General features: G+C 38.0%; 1 protein-coding gene across 1 annotated transcript in view; it reads right to left on the bottom strand.

The window, feature by feature from the left end:
* The window catches only part of MAN1A1 (mannosidase alpha class 1A member 1), a 145,983-nt gene that overhangs the window by 60,143 nt on the left and 59,809 nt on the right, over positions 1 to 26,031 (bottom strand). The window contains exon 5 of the mRNA XM_061460031.1: positions 684 to 778. Coding sequence (XP_061316015.1) covers positions 684 to 778 — 95 coding nt within the window. The remainder of the gene's footprint in view (positions 1 to 683; positions 779 to 26,031) is intronic.

Raw genomic sequence — 26,031 nt, 5'->3', positions numbered from 1 at the left:
CTTACCAGTACACAAATATCCCTCACAGGTGTAACTTTCAATATTATTCCTCAAACAGTGTAAAGAAAACATTTTCTTTAACAACAGTATCACTACCAGCAGCCCTGAGATGGACCATGGAGATGCTAACACCTGTCTGGGGTCAGGTACTGGAGGTCAGAGAGACTTCAGGAGAGCATGCATTTTCTGCAGCAAACACATAGCTGCCTTCAAATCACAACTGGTCAAAGCAACAATTCTTTGGGAGAAAGTGCATAACAGCAAGTCACTTGTAGCAACTCTTGCTTCTTGATATGAAGGATACACTGATACTACATGTGAGAACAGTACAAAGTGGCTGGAAACCCTATGCCTTCAGAGCAACACATGCTTTTTTGTTATTACCCTACCTATAGCAACACTAAAAGCAATGAAAGACTTCAGTAAAAGTGATAGGCAACATACTAACTGACAAAAAAAAGCAGCCAGTACATGAATAAATGTACTTCTATATGCATTCCTGCGCATACAACATATATCTACTTAAACTTCCAAATTTAAACTATAGAACTAAGGATATTATACCAACTTTCATGTAACTGGGGAGACAAAAACTGTGTAGCAATTGTAATAGTTCTGTGGTGAAGATAGCTTCAGCATAACTTTTTTTCTATACTTTAGTCACCGAAGATCGGTTGGTTTACCTCTTGATATTAAGCAATGCCCAAGGTATGCCGGTGGGAGTGTTGAAAGCAGGTAGCAATTTCTCTCCAAGCTCTACTGCCTTTTTGCGGAAAACCTGGAAGTTAAGAAGAAACAAAGTGTTGGAAAATGCATTGTTGCTCCTACTACATTAATTTAGATAATACCATTATTAAGTGTACAGTACAAGTCATCTCAGCACAACAAAGCATCCCTGCATTTTTAGTGACGTCAAAGGAACGAAGCAGCACGTCTCATTTTCCATTACACACAGTAAGTGGAGAACTCACACAGCAGGATCATGCAGTGATGATACCCAGATGACCTGCATCTGGCATGACTAGCATCAAGCCAGAGACATCAGCGTGGCTGCACCAGATCCGGTTTGCTTCTTGCGCACTGCCTGCTGTGTCTGACAGGTACTCCAGGGTCAGAGAGAGGGCTGTTCTCCAGATACGCTGCTAGACCCAGGCTGGCTGGTAGGCAGCCGGCATCTCCTCCCACAGTGGCAGGGATGCAGCCACAGAAATGCCGCCTTTGCTCTGTATGAGGTTTATTAACAGCAGCTAAGCATGCTGTGGGAACCCAGGCTGGATTGCTTTGTGCCTGCCATACTGTGAATGTGCTGTACAGGCAGTCTGCAGACAAATCACATCACCCCCCTCAGAAAAAAAAGAAGAAAAACTGTATTTTTGCAGTTCATGATTCATAAAAATATTGGAATATATCCCTGCAGGTAACTGAGACTTCACTTATCTTTAGCATCTAAAGTGCTCCAGCTTTCATCTTAAAAACAAGACGCGGTAAGACCACAAACACTTAATACATGATCACAAATTGGCAAACAATTTAGCATGAGTAACTTTTGTATCCACAGTAATAGTTACAAAGCTAGAACAAAGAAAATTTTGCTCTCCTTCAACTACCAGCTCAGCTCAAGTTATATTAACCTGACTTTTTGAGCACTAAGGGCTCTAGTAAGATAGTTTTTAATTAGAAGCAATATTGTTCCAACTTAAATATAGAAACCTATTTAGCGATTTCAATACGTGTATGTTCAAGGCCTATTTGCTTGGAATTACACTGAGATCCTATGCAATGGTGAAAGGGATTATCCCAGGTGTAGTGGCCAAGATAGCAAAGTCACCTTCATTGTTCTCCCTTTCTAATAACAGCTCCTTTCAATTAATTTTTTCTCCTCTCAGACATGTTTATGATAAATTATTATTTATGTATAAGAAATCAACTTGTACATCTGCTGCATCTCACAGCGTAGCAAAACACAGTAATTTTTTTAGAAGGAAAAAAAAGCACTTTTGTTGAAGTTGCCATTGTCCATCCCTCAAGCATGTCAAGGTCTCTCTGGGTGGCATCCCTTCCCTGCAGAGTATCAACTGGATCTCACAGCTTGGTGTCATCGGCAAGCTTGCTGAGGGCGCACTCAATCCCACTGTCCATGTCAGCGATGAAGATGTTGAAGATGACTGGTCCCAACACCGATCCCTGAGGGACACCACTCATTACTGGTCTCCAGCCGGACATTGAGCCTTTGACTGCAACTCTCTGCATGAACCCATCCAGCCAGTTCTTTAACCACCGAGTGGTCCATCCATCAAATTGATGTCTCTCCGGTTTAGAGACAAGGATGTCGTGTGGGACAGTGGTGAACGCTTTGCACAAGTCCAGGTAGATGACATCAACTGCTCTACCCCTGTCCATCAGTTCTGTAGCCCCATCATAGAAGGCCACCAAATTGGTCAGGCAGGATTTCCCCTTAGTGAAGCCATGCTGGCTGTCACCAAGCACCTTGTTGTTTTTCACGTGCCTTAGCATGCCTTCCAGGAGAATCTGCTCCAAGCTTTTGCCAGGCACAGAGGTGAGACTGACTGGTCTGTAATTCCCCAAGTCATCCATTTTCCCCTTCTTGAAAATAGGGGTTATATTTCCCTCTTTCCAGTCACTGGGGACTTCATCTGACTGCCATGATTTTTCAAATATGACGGACAGTGGCTTAGCAACTTCATTTGCCAGCTCCTTCAGGACCTGGAATTTTCTTGTGTATTTTGTGCACAAGACCCAGGGCCTTGTACACATAAATGAATGTAAAACTCTGGAATAATTATGTTACTTGTAAAAAAACTCTAGACTACCCCAGAGTATCTTTATATGACACAGATCTCAAGATTTTTGTGACAATAGTCCATGATTTAGAATTACAGTAGAAGGTATTCTGAGGGATGTTAAGTCATTTGAAGCTGAATTTTGGCTGGAGTCAGAAAACTTTTTAAGTGGATTGCATGTGAGTGCTGGGAGAAACTTGAAGCAGGGCAGCAAGGAAAACAATTTGCTCAGAAATCCTATCATAATCCATGTTATTTCTGACTCCCCTGATCACTGATTGTGTGGATTCTGCTGAGAGTTATGCATTTGTGATCTTCATCCAGCACATAATTCAGACTCCCCAAGGGTTAAAACCTTGAGGGACACTCAGAAATGTTTGGTGCAGAATAAAATCATCTTTTAGTAGATTTGCCTGAGAGAAGCAAGTGACCATAACCCACCAGGAGCATACAAACTTTCCCCTCATTACACTACCTTGGTCTGTTGAACCCAAACCTATGCTTTGCTCTTTCAGCACAAGAGAGGTCTCCTCAGCCTTTCACTACATATGGTGTAATCAACTCATCAGCTTACCTTAGTATCTCTAAAACACTGAAGTATTAACAGGAGAACAGTTATGATGACCCTCCCAAGCAAAGGACACACAAAGATCCTGAATTTCTGTAGCTCTTGCTGGGCAGAGTAAAACCCTATCTTTTGCTACAGATAAAGAGAGTAGACACTGTACTTTATGCAACGTGGTTAAAGGTGCCATATATACTCTGTTTATATGTGTATTTAAAGAATGTATTTAAAGATAAAAGGAGATCTCCCTTTCATAAAGCACATACATATTTAACCACAGCAGTGGCAGCCAAGCTCAGTAACTACTTGTGTAGTTACTGTAACTACAAACAGTAACTTACAGGATGTGTTACTTCTTCCTCATTAAAAAGATTACATGCAGACTCAGAGGTAAGTTACAATAATTGCTTCTGGACAAAAATGTAACATTTTAGTATCTTAATTAAAGATTTGATGCACAGCAATAATGCTTTACTTTCACATTTCTACCTACTCACATTTTTTTCAATTATATTGTATTTCTTTTAGAAATTAACAACCTAATTGATTTCTTTCAAAATAAAATTGCCTACTTCATGGAAATGTCAAAAAGAACGGTTATCAAAAAATAAACACATCCGATATGAAGGGCTAATTTAACATGGCTGAATGACTGCTAAATCACTATATTAAGCACAACAGTATAGGAAAGAATGACAAGAATACACCACCACTCTGAATGACTGAACACCATGACAGCAGCCTCATGCAGCAAAAAGATGCTCTTCAGCAAGGGTAAAAGGGGGAAGATTAATAAAGGAACCGTCTTATTGTTCAATTTGCAGCTTTAACAATTGAAAAAAATGTAATAGGAAAAGCAGGTACAGCAATTATTGCACACGTTCCACAATTCTCACCATACTTTTCTTTTGCAGAAACACCTAATATTGAACAAGAAATAAATATTGCACCGGGTGTAAACTATTTTTTTTTCAGATAATGAAAGTAAATAAAGAATAGGAACTTCTACTTGATGTCTCTATTGCCGACATGAATTTCAACTTTTTGCCATGCCATAATCTCTCCCCACTATTACTCAGTAATTTTTCAGTAAGCAAAAAGTATGACATCCATGTCTGAGATGCACAAACTAAAGGCAGAAATAACAGAGTACAAAACTGAGAGACATTATACATAATAAAGGAAAAGTTCTACAGCAGAATTTCCCATGACTTTGGTTATTTTGAAAGGCTTTAGGACTTTTCCTGGCCTCTGCTCATGGATGCTCAGCCAGCAGTAACACAGGCTTATTTACACAAAGTACTCCAACTGGATCAAACCTGGCAGAAGCTATCACAGCCCTCTGCCTCCACCCACACTTAGTTCTCACAGTTTAAATATTTTCTACAAGTCTAAAAGTCTACAAACCACTCCCAAGGCCTTTAAGACTTGCATTGCTGCTCTATCAAGATCAAGACTGCATACTTTTTAAGGAAGAGGGACTGTGGAGTTATTTACCTGACATATCAGCTATCCCTTTATCAGGGGATGCAATGAGCAAGCCACACTGTCACCAATCCCTTATTTTAAACTGAGAATTCAGAGGAAAGTACTATGGCTGCCTTTAAAAAGAAACCAAACCACTAAAAATTGCACTGACATTTAACTCAATTAGATACTATACTGCATCAAAGAAAATTATTCTAAGTGAAGCGCTGTGATGCAGAATAGAAATGATAATTGAAATCATTGAATACTTGATCATTGTGTAACGCTATAAGCTCAGGTAGGATATTAAATGCTTTCTTAAGCATTTCTTTCTAACCTAATTTTTGCCAGAAGACAGATTTTGGATGCGAGGTAATCCTTCTTGTTAAATTCCAAGTATTATTAATATCTTTAAATATGTAAGACCTCTAACAAACTTGCATGATATTGATTCACGCTGTATGACAGTTCTGTATAAGGCGGACTCATGGTACAAAACACAGATCCCTTCACACTCTGCAGTCCTACTCAAAATTAGCACTAAAGCAAATTAGTTAGTTACTATAGTCACAATAGATTATACAGAAGATAGAGTTAGTACATTTTCTATTCAGATGTACACTTATATTAGTAGGTTGTGAATTGTTAGTTAAAATAAGCTCAATGTTCAGCAAAGCAGCACCTTCTTTATCCTTTGAGTTAGCAATCTCAAGTGCCTAACAAACACAAAAGTCACTCCAAGCCATCACCATTACTCCAAGAAGAAAGTAGTAATACATAAACAAGAAATGCTATGCAAACTTGGCTTTCCTATTACTGTACCTCCACAGGCAGTTCACATACCAAGCCAAGAGGCAAAACATTATTTTTTCATTCTATTAGACATTCTTAATTGTTTTTTAAATATATAGAAATATTTTTGGTCTTCAGAAGAAAGAACAAAGTAACTTGGCAACTTCACCTACCAGACAACCACTGCCCAAAATGCTAGCAGGCATGCTTTTGCACAACACTGTACCTAGGGATGTTGTAAATCCCAATGCCAGAAGTCATCCACTTCCTCAGGAACTATAATCTGCATCTTTCATTCTAGTAGGACTGCTAGCACTCTTACTGAAAAAGCTAAGGAAAGTAACCACACTTACACAGTCAGTACTTCCATCAGCAGTTTTCCTACAGTAATTGCTTTTCTAATAAAAATCTTCTTTTTCTCAGATGTGACCTTAATTCAGTCACAAAGAGGCACTCTTCCTTACAAAAGTCTTTTGGGTATGTTTTTTTTTGTTGTTCTGTTTACTTTGTGCCACTTATGCAAATGCACAGGTTTGTGTGTGAATTAGGACACAAAGAAGTTGTGATTTTAAGGAACTATGTTTTCCAAATACCCACTTAATTTAAAGCAGTTACTGTCATTCTCTACACAACCTTGTGTCATGCAGATACCAAAAGTGTGTTTTGTGATTTTTTTTTAAATGGCTTTACAGAAGAAGAAGTATTTTTCTTTTGAAACATATTGTTAAGAGGTCATACATCCAGAATTGCTTCCTCATGGTTATAAGACCCAATCCCACAATCGATCAGATTTTACAAACTTGTGTCCGTTATCAAACTTTTTTTAGGGTAAACAGTGTTCCCACAAAGAAATGAGGATTTGCCTGCACAGATGCAACTACAGGGCTGAGACCAGAGCTATCATCTGGTGAGCACTGGCTTTCATTACAGTGCAAGAATGTTAACTTCTTTGCATAAATAAAAACATTTCCTCTGGCTGGAATGACAAACCCCTTTGAAAATGTTAGATTACCTCATCATAGATTTAAATGCTGTTGCTAATCAGGAAGAAAAGAAAACACAGGAAACAAAGAAATATCTTGATTTGTGTATGAGGCATGTCTAATTAAAAAAGAGCGTAACATAGTACAATATCATAAATCAAAGAGCAGCCAGAATTCTGCCTTAAAAAGTCCTCCATATGAGGGGAACCAGAAAATAAATTTTAACATCAAAGGAAATAATCCTTCTTTTTTTTTCAATTCACAAAGACATTTTCTTCACTTTTCTAATTGTGTCAAATTAAACATCTTTCATTTTGTATTATATTTATAGATAGAAACTGACAAGCCACTAAGTAAGATTTATTGCTTTTCTTCCTGTACCTGACTGCCTTTCCCAGTAGGGTAAGGAAAGAATATTTCAGTGCAAAAGCAGGAAACGAGAACAGAAAAATGAACAGGGACAGATTGCTTTGCTGCACTTTAGAACACTGAATAGAAATCCTTTCAGCATAACAAATGTTGGTTTAGGTTTAAAGTGATCTGCCAGCAAAAGAGAACTCTCTTAGAAGAACTTGGTCCAATACCTTCTTCCCTGGAAGACAAACCAGGATTTTTGTTATATTTGCATTTGTTTAATTTTTGCAATGAACAATTAGAAATGCTACAAAAATTGTGGCACTCCATCTAACATACCAGAACGCTTGAAATACAGTAAGCTGAATTCTTCCACTACCTTCAATACCAAGTGATACCACACTAAAGTATCATGTTTGAAACTATTTCCTGTAACGTATTTTTCGTGTTTATGACACCTGGATAAGTTACCCAGCTGCTGGCATTAATTCAGCAGCAATTACTGCTTTTAGAATTACTGTCGCCTTGACACTAGCAGGTGGTTTTGAGTTTAATTTCATTCAGTCATCACTTGCAGCTGGCTGAACCAAGTCAGTTATGAATTATCTGTGCTACAAGGTGAGGAGACAGTTAATAACAATCCTGGAAACAAGTGTTGGAATGGTTCACATCAGTGTGGTTACCAGTACCAACAGAAGGAGCTCAACGGACTTCATTTAGGACTTTCAAGCCACAGCAGTATTTATTGTACACCCAGATCTAGAAATGCTGAAAGTGTGTTTTCAGCATTTTCCTCAGAAAAGAGACTGGGTCCAAGACCAGCTTGCTAGCTCTGAGCCAGCCCTGGTCCTGCTGGACCTAAACGAAGCACACATGAAATGCCACACCAATGCATGAGCCCACCACCAGCCCACAGCTGCACCCAACCTCATATCTTCTTACCAGGATACAGAAGAGGACAGTGCATTAAAAATGAGTGGCTCTGCTTGAGGCTACACCTACAATGGCCAAACTTAAGACAGAGCTAACTAGCATGAGTGCACATGTTGAAATCAGTCAGCAACATGCTCTTCAGCACTCTGCATTTTGAGGAAGCTTTCCATTTTTCATGCATAGACTCAGAGTACCTTTGCCCATCCTTATTACTTTGTCCAGAGCTAATAAGCTTCCCCTCAATCCCCAAGACTAAAGGGTCACTGGTGGCTGAGCAGAGCAGGGCTGGCTCTCCCTGAGTTGCACCAACCCAAAGTTCAGAAGGTTGTCTGGATATGGGAAGTTTTCCTGCAGAGGCAAGCCAAACCCACTAACAGGAGCATTCAAGGAACAGTCAGCCCAGACAGCAAGGACATGACTATGGGCTGGAAATTTAAATTTCCACCAATTCTGTAAAAGCAGCATGAAGAAAAAAAAGTGCGCTTTAGCTTTTTTACAAAGCATGGTTTGCCACACCTTGATATGAGAAACTTGACTGGACAGGGCAGCATTTTATTGTATTGAGAATTTGAAAAGATGCCTCCTCCCTGGAGATTATCAAAACACAACCTGCTGGGTTTCTCTCTTATCAGGATGCCAGCAGAGGGAGCACAAAATAGGCTGTTAGCACAGAGCAGGGGCATCTTTGGGTTAGGAGATGTCAGAAATCTCAAGAAAAGGATGAAATTAAACAACAAAACCCCACCCTTAGTTTGGTAATTAATCTCAGATGGTCTCATTAAAATTCTAAAAGCAGCATTAGTTTCCATACAAATCTCTCCCTCAGACATACAAACAATATCACAGCTGTATAAAGCAGGAGGGATGTTTCATTTAAAAATAATGACAATCTGCAGCCATTCTCACAATCCTGCTCAGCATTTACCATCATACAGTGCTGGGCTGGAATATGTTAAAAGCAAGCGATTTTCAGCAGGGAGAGTCTGGAAAATAGAGTCTGGTAGTTAACAGGGAACTTTCTACACCAATCTGAGGCTGAAACAGCCACAGGATAGTAATTATAATGAGAGCTTCAGTATGGGAATCCAAAGCTTACATGCAACACATATGCAAGAGCAGCAGGTATCAGAAAGCTCAAACCTTGCAAAAGCTCATGGCACCCAAGATGACGTGGCCATTCAGGTGTACACAAGTTTCCAGCTTTTGAAAATCATGATTATAGAAGTATGTAAACAACCTCATTGGAGAGATTCGGGCAGCTTGCGGCACCTGTGAGCAACAATGATCTCATCTGCAAACTAGTATTGTCTTTTTCACAACTTGAGGAAATAAAAACAACCATGGGTAAGCCTTTAGATTTGTACTGCACTTTAAAATACTCAGTACACTGGTCACCAGCTCATAGAAGCAGACATACCTTACAAAGATCCTTATTACAAAAAGTAGATTATATTGGGGGGGGGGGGGGGGGGGGGGAGTAAAAAATCCCTTCCTTAATTCAATTAGCCTGCTTTTGTTATGGTTTCACTGATGACAAGAAAATTAATTTTCTTCTCAAACTGATTATTGTACCAAAGAAGCCCCATAGTACCATGAAGAGATTCCCCCTGCAGAAAAGACTGTAGAGAACTTAATCAAATGGAAGTAACTGGATTAGTGAGAGATTTCCAGATTTAATTCAAAGGTACATAGCAACAAGCACAAAACCCTTCAAGATATCAGCAGTAGCCAACAGACTTCAGTTATTTTTTACTAAAGAATTTCTAAGTGATACATTGTGTTTGAAAATCTTATCTTAGAAAGGCCAGTAATATATGAGATGAACTGGCAGAAAGAAGGAAAGGCATAAACCAAAGAAACATACGGTAGCTTATACACATCTAAATTGAACATTAAAAACGGTAATGAAGGAATTGCTAAATAACTGCAGAATTAAAAAAAATTAAGGAAGAGTTTGTTCCAGTTATATTTAGTTATTTCCTTTTGTGCTATACATGTGCATTTTAGATTGGTTGCACATACATAAACTCCAAGAGTTTTTTACCAGGAAGAACTTTAAGACCAAAAGAAAAAAATGTAACTACTAATTTATCTACTAATGTCAAGAAAGCATTAGGTTTTTTTAAAGCTTATGTATACCTGCACAATTGAAAGCTAGAACCCATTAGCCCACCTGGAAAGCTCATGAACTGACCATTTAATAACATCTTTGTTGTCATAATTCAAGAAAAGCTGGTGATGAACGTAGTAAACAAATTTTAACAATTGCCTGTAATAAAAAGAATTTGTTATGTGTAAATCCTTTGGGAATTCCTCATCCCAAACTCAGGGCAGCCTCAGTTTTTCAAGAGGTGTGATATACAGCATGAACAATGAGTAATGAGTTGGATTTGCTGCATATGTGCAAACAACTGTGTGCTGGCAGCTGGCTCCTGAGACCCAAACCACAGGTAGCAAGGTTCACTCCTACAAAAGCTGTGCTCAAATCTTAAGATTCTGAAATCCCACACCACCCCACATAAATAAATTAGGAAACAGCTCAGTGTCAGTCAGTCAGTGTCAAAACTTAGGATGCCAGTCTTGCATCCCATCAGCAATAAAAAGCCTGGAATCCCAGTTCTCCAGTCAAATAAAGCATGTGTTTCTAGCAAGGGCAGATGCAAAGCTAGCAGGCATTAAAACTGTCAGCAGCCCATGATGGAGGACTGAGCACACACCTAAGAACTAGTGGAAGTTTCAAATCTCTGCTTTTATCCAATATCCACATAACTGGAACAGGACATGAACCCGTTATATACCTATTAACACTATGGTATATCCTGCTTTGAACAACAGGCAGCATTGTAAGAGGCACCATGAAACTGCACAACTGAAGGATGAACACACTACCAGTAAAAAACTCCTTCCCAAGACCCCTCCGTTCCCAACAAAACAACCACCCCTCAAACCTGCAGAAATCCGATATTCAAATGCTTGGATGCTGGTGAGAGACACTGTCAACCCTAGAAGCAACTCTTAGACTAACACCAGGCAGGGATGTAAAGACCACAAAATATACCATGCATTTAGAGCTCAGGTGTTCTACAGTTAGGAAGATGATACATGCATTTGAAAATATATTGGATGTAAGTAAATATGAATGAAATTAAAAATATGGCATATACAATGCAAAATCATTATACTGTGAAGCGATACAGAAAACATCTGGATGTCATCTTAGAGATTTGTGTTTTTCCAGATTAAGGAAACAGCTGCCTTAGTAAAATTACTCATATCCACCAGTAATGAAGAGTATCTTTTAGCAGAATTCCTCCGTTAAGCCACAAGCATCTGCTTCCTAATTTTCTTTTTATTTAATCTTGTGTACCCAGCCCAAGTGCTGTAACAACAAATTTAAATAGCTGCCTCATTTTACATTTTGCAAGCTATCACATCTAAACAAAGAATAACACTTTGCATATGAAACTCTCCGTTCAAGCAGGTGACCATTGAGAGGTGATTTGCAACACCATCTGTGTGAAAGCAAGGCTGCGATGGAGGAGCCTAATAAACTTTGCATGGTGAATCAATAATTACATCCTTAATGTAGCATAAAATGCTAACAGAAGATTCAGTCCTGGCCTTGTAAATACAACTGTATCTTTAATTCTGATACCATTCAAGTGATTCAGTGATACCTTCACTCCAAAGTATGCTCCTAGTCCACAGCATAGAAAAAGCTGAAATCGCTCTGCATAGGTAAAGGTTATTCTATTCGCTTTTTACAGTTAACTGAACAGCAAATGAAGAGCTGTTTCAGCCAGTGTTACATGATACTTGTAAGTCTTGTCCTGGTGTTAATGGATTTTTAAATGATGCTTATCAAATATGCAAGTATAACAACATGAACAGGATACTAAGTTTGCCCACTTTAATTCTTCTTCTGCTCATTTTTTTCCTAGATTCATTTACACACTTCAATATTTTTCTCCAACCTCAGGATAATAGCTTAATGAAACGACTCTTAGCAGTTGGAATCAAAATGAAATGATCCTTGGACAGAAGGGTGCAAGACTCAGAATCTCCTATATTCTGCCATCTTCCTTGCATTGACCACATGGGTACCTGCAGAGCAAACCTGGTCAACATGCTAAGCCAAGAAAACAAAAATAACTACTTTGTCTTTTTGTTCTGGTCCTCCTCAAAAGGGCAGTCTTCCTGAATCACCACAGTCTCAACCTGACACCATCGCCAGTATTTTAAGTCAGGCATTTTTATCACCCAGCTCAGGGCTTGTTCCTTCTGGAAAGAGTTATTCCTACTGCTGGTGTCATGGCCCTAAAAAAGGAAATATTTCTTTTTCCCTGTTCTTTTCATGCAAAGTGCTCCAGATAGCCAAGAGGCTGTGTTTTCATGAAGCTGCGAGTGAAACTTCACAGAATCACAGAATGGTTGAGGTTCAAAGGGACTCTGTGGAGGTCATCTGGTCTGACCCCACCTGCTCAGGCAGAGCCACATAGAACCAGTTGCCTAGGACTAAGCCCAGATAGCTTTTGAGTATCTCCAAGGATGGAGACTCCACAACTTCCATGGGCAATCTCTGCAGTGCTCGGTCACCCTCACAGTAAAAATGTGTTCCTTGATGTTCGGAGGAAATCTTCTGTGCTTCAGTTTCTGCTGAAAGTTATATATAAATGTTATACATATATTGTGGTAGAGCATCAGGGCTTGCACAAGGGCAGTGTCATAGAACAGTCCTAAGTGACTTCTGTCTGGTGTAAACATTGGAACAAACTATTTATCAGCAAGTCTCCTCTTGTAAGGTAGTAGTGGCTTGCCTTAGAAAGAAGCAAGCTGTAACCTAATAACAACTGAGAACCAGAAAACTACATATAACAAAGGTGACAAAAGGAGTAGGGCAAGGAACAAAGCAGGATGAAAATCCAAACTGACAAATTTGAATACCAAAGTTTTAAAACAAGCTCAGCACAGAATTGTGGAGTTCCAGGCTTTACAGAGTCTTCATTAATCACAAACAGCTTAAAGAGTCTCATTTGCATTGAAGTTTACTCTAATGCCCTTTACCAGAGATTCTCTGTTCCTCTTCACACTTGGGCAATTCCACTCACCATTAATTTGATGTGTTCATGGCTACAAGTAGAATAAATTAAAGCCTACTCTTTTTGAGTGTTTCTTCTGCTCTTTAAACATAGATCAAATTGTTATGGTTTAACCCTAGCCAGCTACTAACTACTGCTCAGCCACTTGCTCGTTCCCCAGCCCCCCCACACCCTGGGAACAGAATCAGAAAAAGGTAAAACCTGCAGGTTGAGACAACAATAGTTTAATAATTGAAATAAAGTAAAATATAACAATAACAACAATACCAATAATAGAGAAAAGAGAGGGAGGAATAAAACCCAAGAAACACAAGTGATGCACAATACAATTGCTCACCACCTGCTGACTGATACCCAGCCCATCCCTGACCAGCGGTCAGTCCCTTCTGGCCAGCTGCCCCCAGTTTATATACTGCGCACGATGTTCTGTGGTATGGAATACCCCTTTGGTTAATTTGGGTCAGGTGTCCTGTGTCTGTTTCCTTCTGGCTTCTTGTGCCCCTCCTCAGGGGCACAGCATGAGAGACTGAGAAGTCCTTGATCAGGGTAAACGCTACTTAGCAACAACTAAAACATTGGTGTGTTATCAACATTGTTCTCAGACTAAAGCCAAAACACAGCACTGCACCAGCTACTAAGAAAAAAATTAACTCTATCCCAGCCAAAACCAGGACACAAATATAAAAGAGTATTCACTGAAAATTAATGTTTTATATTAAGGCTGCCCCACATTTAAACAGTAAAGTGCTTCTTTTAATCCTTATGCTATGCTAGGATTGAAGTTGACACAGGAATTTCCAGATTTTGTGATCTCAGATACTGGAAAGATCATAAATACTTTAAAAAGTAAAATGATCACAAGTACAAAGACAGTGCCAACTGTCACTCTGCTAGATTTACAGCTTAGGAACAAGCCATTTGATCATAAACAGCCTGATATTTTCCTACCACCAGCAGCTACAGACTGCTTCTGTTTTATATATATATATACACATATATGGAAAAGGAGCCAAGAGTTTTATCTGTTCCAGCCCTACTATTTTAGTGGTTTCTCGGATTACAAATAAATGTTCATATATGTCACAACCGCAACCACCATAGAAACTACTTCTTTAATTTTTTTGGACATAAATTCCATTAAAAACAATGGGATTGACAAGGTGCCCATTTGGGTAAATTCAGCTTGGATTTGCAGCTGTGCAAATAGCTTAGCTTGACTCCGTGACAGGTGAGCTCTGTAACGCTAGCAGTTGCATTGATGATGTGTTCCTAAGAAATTATTTTTCAGGGGAGAGGAATGTGTTAAAATTTAGCAGGCTCTGCAGGTTCCTTCCTTTACCAGACCCCTGACATACCATCTAGCTGGCTTTTTATAGAATCAGAATAGAATCAAGTAACAAGAAAAAACTTCTTTTGTATAGCAGGAAAAGAAGATGATGGCTTCTTAACACAGCACTTGCTTTCTTATTGTTCAGACTTCTCTGAAAGACAATAGTTACTGAATTGTCTGCTGAATAACAGGCACATCAAAACCAAGCCTAAATAAAGTGCTTGTGTATTTTCCTTAAATTTAATATAAGAAATGTGAACTCTCTTGTAGTTCTTTTTATGTAAGCCAAACAGGAGGCTTCAAGAGAGAACTATGATTTAAGAAGCTGCTTTTATGTTGTAAGTTAAACCATCAGACAGACTAATTCAATTCCTTTCTGTTTACTGTAAGAGTATTTCTCTTGCTGGACAAGCCATAAAACTCAAGTGACTAAAACATAAGAGGGCAAGCAGACATTTCCCATTCTTAAGAGAAAGAAACAAATGCTCTCGCTGAAGAGCAGTGCTGCCAGCAAGTCATAAATTTACGAGCTATTCAATAGCTTCTCTGATTTTCCTGCAGTTAAAACTTCTTTTACAGTTAAAACGTCAAAATTATTCCTGTAATTAAACAGCCATAAGATGTCTTCTTCAAAGATTAACACTATTTGTGAATGCAGTGTATATTTGGAGGAAATAATGGAGGTATTCATAAAGATTTCAAGTATGCATATCAGCATACATAGGCATTGTTACTTGGTTTTCCATCCCCCCACCCTGAAACAAGGACAAAAAAAAGACATGACAGTCTCATAATTCTCAATTTTTACCAAAATTCATGACATGGCTTTAGTGTTTTACTTTACTCTTTGACTGAACACACTTCGTACAGCCATTCCTAGAGAGAATACTTTGCAAGTTTCACTAAATTATTTTTACATTTGATGGTATGTAAATTAAAACATTACAGTACCTTGAACTGTAATTTCAAATTGGAACTAGATATTAAAAGAAGTCTTAAAGGTAAGATTTAAAAAGGGGCATCTTACCACCAGCTACAGTCATTACTTCTATTACCAGCTGTCATAGTCTGTCAAGAAAAAATTGGTTGAGCAAGGAGTTCCTCTTGTTATCTCAGTAAGTCTTTACTTTTGGCCTTGGGTCAGTTAATAACCATATTAGCTTAACATACAACCTTAAAGCAAATTAGAAAGGCTGATGGCATTTTACATTGAAGTAAGTCTACCCAGACGTGCGAGTACCATCCTCAGTCTCCTGCAGCAGTGTGGCAATGTTTGCCCAGAGCACCTCAGCAGTTATTGATCTTGCCTGGAATCAGGAAGATTATTTGTTCCTCCCTCTAGAATATAAATGGAAATAAAAGCAACTCTGGAGAGAAAAGACTGCACAGAGTCTGAATGATGTTTGTAAGCACACTACAGCAGCAAATGCTGATGCGAATGTTTGAATTATTCACTGGTTTTGCATGATAAAAGCAAAAAGATTGAAATTGTCTCTATACTATGAATAGTGTTTTTAAGAACAAGTTAGGGAAAATGGCATCCTTTACGAAATGGTATTGTGAGCTGCTGACTGTTCTGCAGCTGTTGGTTTGAAAAGAACAAAAAAGTTTTCAAAGAAAAATAGAAAAGAATGAAGTTCATAGCATTTCCTTTTTTTATGATGATCCTGAGGATCTACTGGACTGTAAAATTATCTAGTCATGCTTGCAAAAATTAAGGACAAGTTGCCCCCAAGGGACAGCACGATTTTAAGGGACTAACTGGACTGAACCAGCTTCCAAAACCAACTAGTATGGTTATTTTGCTTAGCCTGCAAAAGCAGATGATTGCCCAAAGGCTGAAGAACAGAAACAAACCAGATATCTAGCTCTTCAGATTAACTTGTTACAGAGCCTTTTCAGTAGTTCAATGCATCTGAATCATAAGAAACAATGGAACCTGCCCTCAATGCCAGAAGATTACCTTCTGTTAATTGAAGGTTGAGACTCTACTCCAGTAACACTGCTGCTGGAATGATCTTCCTTGTTTGCTTTAGATTTTGTCAGTTTACACAAGGTTGTGTTTTTTTGGATGTTAACATAAGCTTTTGAGTCCTCATGTAGCTAAATGATAAGAGTCCCCTCATACTGTAATGTCTTATTTAGCTACCATTTGAAGGAGTTAATCAAGGTCAAGTGAGTTACTGTAAGCAGAGGTGTTGTGTGAAGAATATCAGAGCTGAACACATCAAACAAAATCCAAGTTCTTCAGAATATCTGACGACCTCCTGACCTCTCATACCTTATGCTTTACTAGAAAATTAAACAATAAGATACCTAACCAGCTAACACCTGTGGAAAATCAAAAATGTAATACTTGTTGACAAAAGACTTGCAATGTAAACAGTGAGCTAAGAAACTGACTCTGCTGTTTAAATACATCCTAAACTGTTTTTCCTTGAGGAAAGCAAGTAAGATTTATACAAAACAGTGGTGTTACATACTACAGCTCTTCTCTTTCACCTTTCAAATCTTCATGGCAGTGATTTTCTTCATCCTCTTCTCAGTCTTTGGCTTAAGCAAAGTTTGCCTATTTCTATGCTCTTTGCCCTATGCAAAATGAGCGCTTATATTGACTGGTCTGAGATAAAAAAAGATCTGGTTTTCAAGTACTTCATGACAGCTCTGTTTAGGTGCCATCACCTGCCAAATCCCAAATCCTCTCTGGCATCCATTGTGCTGGAAGTGGCACAGGATTTTTCATGTGAACAATTTTTCCAAATTCCTTCTCAATCATTTGCACATAGGCTTCAAATACAGTCTGTGTACAGCAGAGGCAAGCTTTTGGCACAAGAGAGACAGGGCTGCACTCATTTGTCAACCATTCATCAATATTATTCAACTGTTGCATTTTTACAAACAATGCAAACAAATAGCATGTGGATTCCTGCAATTTCCAAAAGATTTGGGAAAAGCTCCCTCCTCATCTTTCCTTTCAAATGTTTCAGATTTCTGTTGTTTGAAAATCACAAACAATATATCCTGCCAAAAAACCACACAGGCCAATTAGCACTCTCCATAAATTGATCCCAGGAGCTCATGCCAACTTACAGCTAGTGAACTTTGTTTATATCTGTTCCGGGTTTGATCTGCTGAGCAAGGTGTATTGCTAAATCCAAAGGAGACTAAAGGAATATCTGTTTCTTTTGCAACAAAGATACCATTATCTGTACCTATTGCTGAAGGCATGAAGGGCACACAAGAACAGCAATGATGTCTGTTTCTGATTTCAGGCATTCGTTTTCTCAACGATTTCAAGTAAGCTCCAAGCAGCGGGACTTGTATGTAGCACAAAGTGCTGTTTTGTAACAAATCTCTAATCTGATCCTTCAGACAGCAAATTGTATAAGAAACTTAACCAATTTCATCACACATTTCTATACACTTTATATTTAAAATACGTAGAGTTAATGCTTACATAGTCTTTAATAGAAGTAAATTAAATTTTAACAAAAAGGTACAAAAGTAGAAGGATTCTTTGCTAAAATCAGATTTGGGAATCTGATGAAATGCCTTTAGTAGTTGCCAATAGAATGAAAAATTCGGGAATCTTCTACTGGATGGATAGTTTATGCTTTTATCTTCTCCAAGCTCATAAAGAGAAGGTGCTTTATCTTCTACTTAACTCCCAGCTTAGTAAAAAGTAACCTCTGTATCAGACTCAGTCTATGGAGACAAAGCACAAAATGGAATCTTACATAAAGTAGCTATAGCTGTGAAAGATTTAAATGAAGAAATGAAGAGTTACTCCATGCCTAGAGTAAAATGCTCGTATATACAATTTCCACCTGTACTCCTTGGGGAGAAAAAGAAAAAAAATCAGTACGATGATTCAATAACATTTATTACTTATCACCTACTTGAACTTTTATAATATATCCACAGAGAGAATACACTTTCAAAAATATTTTATATAGCCTAGAATTAAAGGAGGGTAAACTAATGCTGATCTACTCCGTCAGCACTGACTGAGGTATTTTTATGTGGCTTTCATTTGCAGAAATAAGTCAAATTCTCAGATGTAATTATATATATTATTCTTTAAATATAGCTAGGATACTTGCAACAATCTTAACAGTACTTGTAAATGGCTCCACAGAACCCTGTATTTAACCCTATCTTGTACATTTTCTATTGAATTTGCAGAGCAGAACAATCCCCCCAACTCTTTAGGCAAAGTTTTTACTCTTTTTTATGATTTTTCCTTTATGACTGCAGTTGCATTTGCTGCTGCAAAATGACAGAACTGAATACTGAGACAAATGTCTTAGAAACTGAACTTTGAGGATGCACGGTGACTCTGGACAGACTGTGAATAGCATATCATGTCTTCTGTATAATATATTAACCCCCACACAAAGAATTCTTCTGGGTCTCTCTAGAGCTGCTGCTCAAAAGGAAAGAACCCACACTAGTATATCTGGTAAACATGTCCTCTCCAACTGTGCTGTACAGCCACAATCAAGTGAAACTGCGGGAGCTGGTTGAGAGCCAAATCCTCAGAACAAACAAATCAGCTCTCTCTCAGCTGCTTGAATTCTACTTAATAAAATAGCTCATGAGCTCATGTCAAACACACCAGCTGTTACAAACACAATTAGATATTACTTAGCTCTCATTATCATCCATTCTACTTTCTAACAGTTTACCAGCTTTAGTATCAGGCTACAGTAGTTTGGAGGTGAGCAGGGATTTTTGTTAATGTAATGAGCAATAAAGCATTTTGGTCTAGTTATTTCTAAAGTCAATACATGAATGCAAAAAAAAAGTCCAAGAAATTTGCCATGTGACAAAATAAATTTTTGTTGTTTTGAAAAAACTCCCCTAACAAACTTCTTTCAGTTATGGAAACTTAAAACCACAAAAAGTGAAGAATATGGTTATGTACAGGTCAGGGTTCTAAACTCATGTTTCTCAGACCAAAAGTAGGGCTCTGGTTCCTGGTTTCTTAGTAGGCTTGGTTATGGCAGCTAGAGGAGGTTAACACCATAGCTTCTCCCTGTCCTCCTGCTGTGGATACTCATACTGATGACAGACATCTAAAACATACCCACTGCTGAACTCCAGTAGACAGCCACTCACTGAATGAATGTAAATTGCCGCTATTTTCACTATACATTAGTAGACATTATTATGACATTAGTATACATTATTATGAGGCACAAAAATTGTTGGTGATAGTAGCTAATTGCATGCTTGGTGTACAGTGGTGGAGGCTCCACAGGGCTTTACGTACTTATAGAGCTGAAAGAGAGTTCCTGGTTGTGGTATGTGCGTGTAGTATCAGTATCTCCAATGCAGAGAGGAAAGAGAAGGAAAACCAAGAAGCAAAACTTGAATTAAGTGCAAGACTGGAAATCAGCATCTCTATTACCATCCTTTGAAGTTTCCACAGAGTTATCTCAGCTTGAGAGGCAGAATTGCACAGAGCAGCTGAGCAAGTAGCACTGGAGAAAGAGGACAGAAGCATTAGGAACAAGGAGGCTTTTAGGGTATAAGGAACTTATTTCACAGAGATAGGTTTTATCAACAGTGACAGTATAATTGCACTGCAGGAACTTAAGAGACAGAAATAGAAGACTGAAGGGCAGTCTGCTTTCAACATCACAACTGTCTACATCAAAGAAAATCTTAGGAGTTTAGGTGATCTCCAGAATCTGAATCCACAGAGATTCTGTAGTACATTTTGATGCAGCTAGCACAGAAAGAGAAGAACATTAGACCTATTAGAGGTGGTGAAGAGACTGAAATACTAATGGAGATTACAGACTGTGATTGTGGGAAACAGAGATTTTAAATCCTTCTCTGTCCCTGAGTAGGCTGGTAAGTGCTACATCAGAGCGGATATAAACTAAGCTTTTATACACTGTAATGACAGCTTCTTGCAGAAAGTCAGGGTGTACAAGGCAAAAAGTAGCTCTTGACTTGGTTTGACATATTGCCATCTAACAAGGGCCACATACACCAACATGCTGTTCTAAAGAATAAAAAAAAAAACAACCAAAGGAAAAAAAAAAAAACACAAGAAAAAGAGTTTGCTTTGGTAATGTTTAAGTTTGGAAAGAGAATCAAGATGACCAGCTGAAATGAACTTAAGAACAGCCAAATGGGTAAAAGGCTAGGAGATTCCTTGGAGGATAAAAGATAAGGTGCAGAGCCACAGGATTCTCAAATCAAAAGGTTCAGATGATTTCTATCTTCCTTTGGTGTGACTGTAAAGAAGGTAATTAAAAGCAAAAGTATAAGAAGTCCAATTAAGAAATACAGGAACTGAAAATGCCCGACAAGTTAAACAAAAAACTATTAAGTGAGGGTAAAAGTAAACTTTGAAAAACAAGTTTCTAAACTGAAAAAAAGAGAAACATGGTATCTGTTAGAGCCAGGAGGAACAATTAAGAGACTTCTTTGTAAAACAGTGCAATGCTTGAAATAAGCCATTGCAGAAAAGCTAAACTTGCCCTAATGTTCAGTCTTGAAGAGCCCAGGCAAGTCCTCATACAAGGAAATTATTAAAAGGAGAAGCCTAATGCTCTGTCCCAGTACTGAGGCTGGACTAGCTGACCTCTTGAGGTCCATTCCAAACTGAATGACTCGAGAACTGTATAAAATACAGAAGTTAAAAGAAATCATAAAACAATAAAAAATAAACAAATCATCAAGATAATTTCAGAGCTCTAAAAGAACTAACACATGACACCAGTGAAGTACTGATGTATCACTTAAAGTGGCAGCAGATGGATGGTAGGTGGCAAAGAGTACCCAAATCTGAAAACAGGGCTGCAGAAAACTACAGGCAATTGCAGTCTTTTAATTTCTAATAAACAGTAAACACTACTGCCAGTCTGTGGAGATGCTTAAGGAGGAGCTAAGCAGCATACAGACAGAAGTGATCAAGCTGATACAGTATGCCTGGAGTTTCAAACAGCATTAGAAATCAAGCTAAGACATAAAAGGAAAAGTCCTCTTGTTCATTACTGTCAAGTTAAGTGAAAGGAAGTGGGAGATAAAACATGTGGTCAATTCTCACACTAGTGAGATAAGATCCCCAAGGCACCTATACTAGAACTTATATTCCTGATTTGCAGAAATAGGTCAATACCTTTGTAAAACTGAAAAACTCCTATTATTCCATATTGCTAAACATTCTTTTTTCTTTGTATTTATGGTACATAAATATTCTCTATGAAGGAAGAACTCTATAAGAGATGGAAAGCCAGATAAAAGTAGCTACAGCTAAATTCTGGAGAATGTCCTAGCACTACATGAAGTCAGTGATATTCTGTGGTCAGCATGGCAAAGGCAGCTCTACATCAATAGCATCTGCATCATTATTTCACATATGCTCCTCATTAATAAGACAGCACTACCATCACTGATAGATGGTTGTTTTAAGTGGGCAATGATTAGCTCTGAAGTCAGACAAGAGGCCAAGTTCACCATATGACTTTGAACAGTGGTACTGTAACTCCTACTCTAAATGCAGATATAAACTAATTAGGTTATATGTCATCACTTCCACCCCCCCCTCTTTTTTCCTTTGTACTTCTAATTAACAGTTGGTAGAAAGTAATAAAACAGATGAAAATCAGAAAGTCCAACATTTATCACCATGAAGAACAGTTTGTCGTGCCTTTTTTATTCCTTCATCCCGATCACAATAAATTTGTGTTCCTTCAAACAAGATATCCTGCCAGAGTGAAAAAATAAAAACCTGTCTCATTTCTGCTTCATGCCATGGAGAGAAATGGCAACATGAACATCATTATCAAATTTATTTTGTCTTCCTCCAGTGAAGGTAACTATCTTGAGTCCTAGAAAAGAGAAGGTCGTATTATGCAGGAAGAACAGCTGCTAAATCCAAAATATTTGAATTCTGGCGGAAAAAAAAAAAAAAATAAATTACTCATCTCATTCAAAAAATGGAAATGCTTCAAAGGAATTGGGGAACTTACCAGCTGGATCTGAAACTCACATGCTCCTTATTTGCTTCAGGGCATTTTGGATTTACTTTTTTTGCTACTCAGCCAAACAACAATTATTAAAAGCTCCCTCTCTTTCTGCCTAGGCAACGTATTCCCTGACTGCAGAACCAACCTTCAAGTAAAACAGTCCCCTAATTACACAGCTTTAGCAGTATCCATGAGAAGCAACTATCAGTAAATCTGAAGAGGTAGTCACATCAGTAGTTTGGCTTTTATATTCCCTATAAGCAATGTCATACAACTATCATGACTTTCAGCATCAGTATCTCCCAACAGTGAACATTACAGTGTTCACAAATGTTTGTCATATCCATAAAGAAAGGTCTTAGCTGCTGTTAGAGGATACACTCTTGTCCTCCTCCAACAGTTAACAAATTATCTCCTTATATGACTACATTTGGGTGTGCTTTAAGCAATTATCTGCATATGCAGAATCCTGTTTCATGCAGTACTCCAGACCCTCATTGTACCAGAATTTTATGTTAGACTAGTAACTACAGCAAAGCAGTTGTAAAACAATTCTCTCCCTTACTAAACATCTTATTTCCAGTACAAAACTAAAAAAGGTTGCATACCAAGTTCCTTAGAAATCATATATCTACTAATGAATTAAAGTTTAAACAAAATTATCAAGAAAGTTTGCTGAACAATCTAGCCCTGTTCCTATGGGTTAAACATAACATATTACAGGCTCCCCTAGATGCTTTTATACAAACAAACAAAATCAATACTAGCAGTGCTTTAACAGAGCCAGGTTTATTTTTAACAACTCCTTACAACCGCTGACTCATGGAAGAATACCAGGGAAGCATTCACATGCAATATTATTATGAGTGACTTAGGAAAAAAAAAAAACAAACAAAAACAAGAGAAGTCCTTAAGCAGTTACTCATTTTGAAGTCAAGTTTTCTGGTATTTGCAGCTGTTTTATAAACAAAGTTTGACATTTGACTAGAATTCTTTCTAGCTTATGTTAGCAATCATAAAACAGTAAAAAAGAGGTGACAGTATATGACACTTCTAGCACTTATTCATTCTAGTAAGGCAGTAATTGTAAGAAGTTTAACAGAATGCATCTCATAGCTCTATTTGCAAGTGAGCACCACACACGGGTATCGAGAGGCAAAGTATTAAATTTGTTCATTTTTAGAATTATTCACATTGGTGCCTTTATCTAAATGAATTATTATGTGAGCAGAATGTCTTAGGAACTACTCTATGACAGAATATTCTTTAATCATGATTAGTTAGACTTACAAACGATTATGGAACATACAATGTGTTGCAGCTTTGGATCATTACCCATGGAAATGTAATTCAGAAGTACAAACAATAACTATTTCCGTCACTCCTTTTACTGAAACATAGCTCTTTTAAATTAGGATATTGATAAGTTAGCACAGCAAATATAAGATTTTTAAATAGTTAATTTGATAGAGAATTAAATGAGCTTTTAACTGAGAAAGCTTAATCTTCCTAACAGCCTGCATAAAAGTTGTTCCACCTCTTTAGAATGCCTACTAATATAATGGACTAATGGATGATTAAAGATATATTTTCTATGGTGGCAGCCAGCCTCTGGGGCTCTGAGTGTTTTCTACACTTGTCAGCAGCAGCAACACTGAAGGACAGACACAGCATGGGAAAACTCACACAGCTGCACAGCTGTTCTGTCCTCAGAATGGCTGCACCCCTCTCTTCCCATAGGCAGCAGTGGCTGTTGCTTCAGTATCTTGGATTTAGGAGACAAATGGGGAAGTTTCCCCAAATCTGATAAAGGCAGAGCATGCTGAGTTGCACTCATCAAGCCACTAGGACAACTGCTAGTTTAGGAACATCACTCTGCCTTGGACAGCAGCTGTCCATCCAAGAGTATGAAAACCAAGCATGGAGGGTGTCTTTCCCAGCCTACAAGAGCTCAGGACCCTCCTTAATCATATATGCCATCTTTGTGTTTAGGAACCCATTTTACTTTCATTAATGAGTCTGTCCATTTTTAGAATGGACAACAGGATCCAGTATCACCAATATTCCACTGCAAAGAGTTCCACTTAATTAACCATTGTGTGAAACACTCTTCAGTTTTAAATGTTTCCTCATTTAATTTGTACAAGAGTTTTATTTGAATGCTGATGTTGATATCAGTCTAGTGCAAGAGGTGGTGGTAAAACTGCCACTCATCACAAAATGAGGGAATGGGTGAGAAGCAATGACTAGGTGTTATTTAGGAGAAAATATATGCACTGATTAAAAGTGAAACTGCTTATTAACAGACACAAGATATAAATTCTCAACATATATATGAAGCACAGATGACAAATGCTTCAGGCATTTCTTGTCAGACAACTGCTGCTTGATGTAAAGGCTCACGTGCAGTCCTCTACCAGCTTGTCTGTCAAACATCCTCTGCTTCTGTCAAAATCAGTTAATTAAAATGTAGCAATAGGTTAAACTGGAAAAATTCACTCCTGTTTGCAAGAAGTAAATCAGCAGTGAAAGGTATAACTATTTCATTGCAGAAGGAACAGCTTTCAAATCTAGACACCTTTAGATACTCATACTTCTGGGTGCTGAGTTACTGTAGAGGGACAAACTTGTTTCCTTCAAGACTTGGTGATGGCACACTAAATAAAACAACAGTTAGTAAAGATCAAGAAGTCAGCTACCAACCACTTCTCAAATTCTGTCATTACTGTTAAGCATGAAGTTTAAATGTGTCTATGTGCAAATTTTTTCCTGAGAAAATTATAACATAGATACAATAAGAAAGCCTGTCTATTTCAAAACATTAAAGTCTTATCAACATCACCTACCCTCAGCACCATGGGAAATAAAAAGGTAAGTCTACTTAAGTAAAAATGTCAAAGGAACACTGTCTCCTCATAACTGCTTTGTCAGGTACATGACCCAATAGTGCCTTCTAGGACAGCTTTAACATAATGATAAACTAACAAAAAACAACATGGACACCATAGAATTCAAGTTAGACAGGTTCAAAACAGAGCTTTACCCAGTATTGGGGAAATTTACATATGAAAGAAAATGATACGTCTTTAGAGTCTCGTGGAGTTTCCACCAGTAATTGCCTTGGATTTAAAGAAATCCGATGATAAATTCAACTTGAGGTTAAAGAGTATTAACTTGTGTTAATCCTATAATAAAACACTACTATAATCCACAAACAGGAACAAGAACTTAAATTAGCAAGATTAAAGACTTTTCAATAGCAAGCTAAAAATTTAAAATATCGCAATACTTGTGACTTAGCATAACCTTCTCCAAATACATCACAGAAATAGTCGCATTAGTCAAAGCGCTTAGATGAAGTTACTTCTTCATCCTCTCCAGAAAACATGACAGACATTAGAGATTAATGGGATATTGATTCTTTAAAGACATTAACATGTATAGGTTTACCAGTTATGTTTTCATTCTTAACATGCGTTTTCCATGTCTGTTGAAGCTTCAGCTTCAGGATGGCCAACAGAAGTACAGTTCATAGGAGTTAAAGGATATGGTCAAAACCAATTTGTGAAGCAAGAACCTGATGAAAAAAAAATCTACCACTACTGCGGCATAGGAGCTCCATAATTACACAGTCCAGCACAAAGTCCAGTAAGAATGTATTGGGTATGGTTTCAACTCGGGAACAAAAAATAAAACCTTTTAACACTTACATGAAGTAA

This window comes from Pezoporus flaviventris, unplaced genomic scaffold (assembly GCF_033815535.1).
Source record: "Pezoporus flaviventris isolate CSIRO_AGI_PZ_B2104156 unplaced genomic scaffold, CSIRO_AGI_Pfla_v1 ptg000031l, whole genome shotgun sequence".
Lineage (NCBI taxonomy): Eukaryota > Metazoa > Chordata > Aves > Psittaciformes > Psittacidae > Pezoporus > Pezoporus flaviventris.
Note: the sequence above shows the minus strand (reverse complement) of the source record. Positions and strands in the feature narration are given on the sequence as shown.